The sequence below is a fragment of the Triticum dicoccoides genome, chromosome 2A, assembly GCF_002162155.2.
Source record: "Triticum dicoccoides isolate Atlit2015 ecotype Zavitan chromosome 2A, WEW_v2.0, whole genome shotgun sequence".
NCBI classification, from domain to species: domain Eukaryota; kingdom Viridiplantae; phylum Streptophyta; class Magnoliopsida; order Poales; family Poaceae; genus Triticum; species Triticum dicoccoides.
In genome coordinates, this window is record NC_041382.1 from 64,870,730 (window position 1) to 64,876,535 (window position 5,806).

The 5,806-nt window shown below is 48.3% G+C and overlaps 1 protein-coding gene across 1 annotated transcript; it reads left to right on the forward strand.

The window, feature by feature from the left end:
• The first annotated feature begins 1,039 nt into the window (after positions 1-1,039).
• LOC119358946 (acid phosphatase 1-like) lies at positions 1,040-3,650 on the forward strand. Its single transcript, XM_037625320.1, has 3 exons — positions 1,040-1,477; positions 1,554-1,760; positions 3,322-3,650. Exons 1-3 carry the CDS (start codon positions 1,101-1,103, stop codon positions 3,497-3,499), a joined length of 762 nt encoding a protein of 253 aa, XP_037481217.1. The 5' UTR covers positions 1,040-1,100; the 3' UTR covers positions 3,500-3,650.
• The last annotated feature ends 2,156 nt before the right edge of the window (positions 3,651-5,806 follow it).

The following is a 5,806-nucleotide window of genomic DNA, read 5'->3' on the forward strand; positions in this document are numbered from 1 at the left end:
TGATAGCTGACTCCTCGTCCTCGACCATATCCAGTGCTGTTGCATCCACGCGAAACTTCGCGCACATTCAGCTTCTGACATATACAATCTAGCCTAGATGCATGTCCCAGTTCGACGTAGCCACCAGGATCTGCAAGATATGGCCTTGTAGTCCGACTGTCCTGTGGCTAGGAGTACTACCATAGGCGTCTGTAGTCGTAGACAATTGATTAATTAGCAGCTAGTACATGCCACTAATCGATCGATGTTGCGTGGGAGTGATCACTAGCGACCCAGCGAGTGGCCACCGCTGTTCATGCGTAGATCATCAAATTACTGTTCCCCGATCTCGCTTTGCTGAGTGGTAACACGTCCAGTAACCACCGAATCTTTCTTCTTCCCCGTGCGGGCCTGGTGGAGGCGATCGACGTACTCAGTAAACTCCGGTACGTCTTCACTCGTGCGCTCTTTGCGCAGACAAACATTTCCCGCCGGTGCCCGCCGGCGCAACCAAGATCGGACAGTATCATGTGCATTGTCGTCGTGTGCCTACGCGGATCACATATATGTTATACATGCATGCATCATGCATCAACCACAAAAGTTGCACTAGTAGCGCACAAGTAAAAGAGATCGTGCATGCATAAACTAGATGCTTTCACTAGCACAATGTCCGTAAGTACGAGTATTGCCTAGAAGCACTGAAGTTTAATCTTTCATTTGTCATCCCAATTGTCAACTTGATTGCCTGCGGTCTTACCGGGAGTTTCGATTGGGTCCACGTGTTGCGCGGCCGGAGCGGCGGCGGTGCGTGCGAATGGCGCTGAGGTGGATTCACTGCACCCGATCCAAAGGCGTCGGCGTATCTCCCCGCTAATTCGCCGCGGTGACCGCGCTTTAGCCCACCGCGGCTGCCTTTTCCACCGGGCATTGTCCACCAAAAGCAAAAGGTGGCATTGCACGCACGGGAATCATCCGAGTGCGTTCGCGTGCGTGCGCCCATAAAAATCCATGCACGCACGCTCATTGACGAAACGGTGTGGTCGATCGACCAGCTAGCCGTTGCTTTCCTTGACGCGCGCGCACACCCCAGGGCTAGTGAGGTAGCCGTAGCTCCGGCAATGGCCGCTCTCACCGTGCGACAGCGGTGGCTTGTGGCCCTCCTCGTCGGCCTCCTCGCCGCGGTCCAGGTGGCTGACGGGGCGCCGTGGTTCTGGCCGCCGGGAGGGGACGACCCCGGCGGCTGCCTGAGCTGGCGGGTGATGGTGGAGGCCAACAACGCCAAGTTCTGGCGCGCGGTGCCGGCGCCCTGCGTCGGCTACGTCTGGGCCTACATGTCCTGGGGCCAGTACGGCCGGGACGTGAGCAGCGCGACGGACCAGATCGCCGCCTACGCCAGCCAGACCCCCGCCGCCGGCGACGGTCTCGACGCCTGGGTCCTCGACATCGACGACACCTGCCTCTCCAACCTGCCCTACTACCAGGCCAAGCAGTTCGGGTACGTGACGGTGACGTACACAACCATGCATGTAGTGATTGGTTGTGCTGTGGCGTCTGATCTGACATGCATGCAGGGCTTACGATCCGACGGCGTTCAAAGCGTGGGCGAGCAGAGGGACGTGCCCGGGGATTCCGGCGATGGTGAGGCTGTTCTGGACGCTCAAAGGGGGAGGCTTCAGGGTTTTTCTTCTCTCCGGGAGAGACGAGGAGGCTCTCGGCGCGTCCACGGCCGCCAACCTCGCCGCAGCCGGTTTCGCCGGGTACGACCGGCTCATCTTGAGGTACGTACGACTAGTTTTTTTTAGGGTTACGTACGACTAGCTAGGCTGATCGAATCGGCCCAGCCAACCACTGCTCACCAAATGGTCACTTACCCATGGTCCATACCTTTGATTCTCAAAAAAAAAGGTCCATACAGGCTGAACAGAAAACACTATTTTTTTTTGAAATGATTCCTTTCGACCGACCGATCTTATGCGAGCGTCCAGCCACTCCATGCCCGGTGGATGGGCTCTGTCATACGGTCCGGAGTCAACCCTTCATGTCCACGTTATCCAACTGGTCCATTATTTCAGAAAAAGGTTTTGCTACTAGTCCCTTGTTGCAAACCGACCAAGGGCTAGAGCCCTGCAATGGCTAAATCCCGCAATCTGACCTACTCCCTCCGTCCGGTGAAAAGTGTACGTTTGGCTTCAAAATTCGTCCACAAAAGAGTGTACTTCTATCTTTTCAATGCACTTTAAAATAGAAAAAAATACTTCTCTCTCATCACACAGTAATCAAGACCAATAGCAATCTACACATGGTCTTCTTAGTTTTTACATGCACTTAGCTCATTGGGGGTTGGGTAATTAAAGAGGGGAGAGATGGTGTCTTGAACATTTCCAATGCATAATTTACTTAACTTCATAATTTGTCCTAAAATTTCTAGATGTACACTCTTCACCGGACGGAGGGAGTATGTTGCAAAACAAATCCCGCAACACGACCTATGTTGCAAAAATATTCTGTAACACGACTCATGTTGCAAAAATAAATCTAGCAACACAATCTATGTTGCAAAAAAAACCGCAACATAACCTCTCTGTCTCGGCAACAAGATATCTCTTGCAAACTACAATTGTCAGATTCGATGGCTCGCTACGGGGCGGATCTTTCAAAAAATAGCAGTCCTTATTTTTTTCGGCAACACTCGAACAGAACACCATCTTTGACCAGTTTCATGCACGATTTTGTACAAAAGCCATACCATGAAAAGTTGTGAAAAAGAGCGGAGTTACAAGTCACACTATCTTAAGACACGTTCGCCCCGCAACCGCAAAAAAGAAAAGAAAAAGACACGTTGGGTCGTATGTCACACATACGTACTGACGCGGACCGTGCTGTTGGCTCCTTCCTCTCATGGTCATGGACTTGGTACATCGTACTCCCTCCGTCCTAAAATTCTTGTCTTAGATTTGTCTAGATACGGATGTATCTAACACTAAAACGTAATTAGATACATTCGTATTTAGACAAATCTAAGACAAAAAATTTAGAAGTGACAGCACGCATCAAAACAAAAAAGATCAGGAAGGATATATTCTTCCAGTAGCAACTAGGAACTGAGCTAACTTCCAACCGCACAGTATATAATAGTCGTCCCTATTCTATGTATACGCGCACATTCTACGTTCCACTGAATCCTTGGACAGCGAGCTGACGTGAACTTGGTGAGACGCGACAGATACTTTGCCGTCCACATGTATCATTGCTCGGTATAGACATGCACGTACGGACCGATTGGCACCGTGTTTTGTCCGGTGGACGGATGTTGACGGTGCGGTGTGTGTGTGCATGCAGGAGCGCGGCGTACCGGGGGCAGAGCTCGGTGGTGTTCAAGTCGGCGGAGCGCCGGCGGCTGGTGGAGGAGGGGTACCGGATCCGCGGCAACGTCGGCGACCAGTGGAGCGACCTGCAGGGCGACTGCGCCGGCGACCGCGTCTTCAAAGTGCCCAACCCCATGTACTTCGTCCCCTGACCGCCCAAACAATGTACTACTAGTATGTAACATGCAAATAACGTGACGGCGAAGCACCGCCATAGGTGGCCGTGTATCCCCGCCCCAGGTGGGGTTTGGACTCTAGCTGCCGCCGCGCGCATCACCCGCACCGGTATATACAATCATATCTTCTTCCTTCCCAACGATTCCCATTCCCTCCCGCGCACAGATACAGAGAGAGAGCTTTACTAGAGAGGGTGGAGGTGGATGGGGTGGCGACATGCATGGTTGTGCTTTTCTGAGAGGCACGGACGTGCCTTTCAGAAATTTTTCTTCCGCGAGAGGTATAATTGTGCTTTCGCGAAAGGCACGGCCATGTCTCTGTTGGAAAGAAAAAGAAACGTGCTCTCGGTTCTATTTTTTCGTTTGGTTTTTATCCTTTTTTTTGTGAAAAAAAAGTTCATCAAAATTTGTCAACATGGATCTAGTTTTGAAGATCTCAACACAAGGAATTCAATGGTAAAAACGGCGAGTTCGTGCTTTTTAGGCTGGCCATGTCTTTGTTCGTATTAGCGTTGGGCCAGCGAGTTCGTGCAACATTTTTCTTCGGCGCTGCTGACTCATCGACTCGTGTAGTGCATCAGCCGGGTATAGTAGTTGTTGTAGGTACCCCTAAAAAAGGGGTTGTACGTACAATTTTCTTAACGTCTGGTTTCTATCTGTTGTGACTAGTTTTCTTTTCATTTCCTACTTAAGTTTTGTTATTTTATTTTTTGATTCCATGAATTATAACCAATTAACATCAATTTAGAGAGAGAAAAATAAAAAAATGTGTTCGTGTATTTTTATAACGATTCATCATGTATTTGAGAAAAATATCAAGCAACTAGAAAACTTTTAATATTAGTTAAAAATATTCCTCGTGCAATATTTTCTTTCCTGGGTTGGGTTAGGCCGAGCATTGGTTTACTCGTGTATTTGTATTTTCACTATCATTCAAAAATTGACAATGGTACAACTAACAAAATAAGATGCCCATCATATATAATTGCACATAAGGTGCAGACATGCAACTAGGTTGTTGTGGCATGTTTAAAAAAATCCAAACACCTTTTTTCAGAGAAAAATAACAAAAAGCAAAACACAAAAATAAAAATAAAAATAAAAATAAAGAGCAGTAAATGGAAAAGAAAATTAAACAAAGTTAATAATAGGGTGTGCATACGACACAACCGATTGAGACTTAATTAAATCTTATCCAGCCGACATCTGAACGAATGCAATTGATGTTGGAGGCAACACTTGTAGTTGTGGGCCTACTGGCAGACATGCAACTACCTCTTTTCCACGACAAAATGTCCTAGAGTTGAGGTTAGGGGAGACACTTGTAGTTGCATGCTACTCGCAGAGATGCAACTGACCCCCCCCCCTCAACAAAACACCATAAAAGTTTGTAGTCATGTTAAAGACATGCAATTGCGGTTGGGGAAACACTTGCAGTTGCATCCCTGGTGGCAGATTTGCAACTGCCTCCTCCCACGACAATACACCACAGAGTTGAAATTGCGTTTAAGACATATAGTTGCGATTAGGCAACACTTGCAGTTGTAGGCCTAGTGGCAGACATTCAATTGTCCGTCCACAAAAACACCATCGAGCTGTAGTTGGAGCAACACTTTTTTTAGTTGGAGCAACACTTGTAGTTGTGTTCCTATTGGCGGGCATGCAACTGTTGCTCCCTCGAGAAAACACCACAAAGTTGCAGACCCATTGAAGAGATGCAGTTGCACTTGAGAAGACACTTACAGTTGCATGTCTAGTGGCACACATGCAATTGCCCCATTCCCTAAGAAAACATCACTGAGTTATAGTCGACTTAAAGACATGTAATAGCAGTCAGGGCGATAAATGCAGTTGCATGCCTAGTGATAGAGTTGCAACTAGCCCTCCTGACAAAAATACCACAGAGTTATACTCACGTTGAAGACATGTCGTTGGATTCAAGGGTGACACTTGCAGCTGAATGCCTAGCAGCGGACATGCAACTACCCCCTTACCCGACAAAAACATCAGAGTTGCAGTCGAATTGAAGACATGCAGTTGCAATCGGGAACAACATTTGTAGCTGAATGCCTAGTAGCAGACATGCAACTGCCACCTTACCCAACAGAAAACATTATAGTTACAGTCGAATTGAAGACATGCAGTTGCAATCAGGAATGACACTTGGAGTTGCATGCCTAGTGACATACATGCAACTGTTCTTCCCGACAAAATACGACCGAGTTGCAGCCGAGGGGCGACACATGCAGTTGTTTGCCTGGTGGTAGGCATGGAACTGTCCCT

Coding starts and splice junctions, on each gene's coding strand:
- LOC119358946 (XM_037625320.1), top strand. CDS start 1,101: ATGGCCGCTCTCACCGTGCGACAGCGGTGGCTTGTGGCCCTCCTCGTC. Junction 1,478..1,553: donor TACCAGGCCAAGCAGTTCGG/GTACGTGACGGT, acceptor ACATGCATGCAG/GGCTTACGATCCGACGGCGT. Junction 1,761..3,321: donor TACGACCGGCTCATCTTGAG/GTACGTACGACT, acceptor GTGTGCATGCAG/GAGCGCGGCGTACCGGGGGC.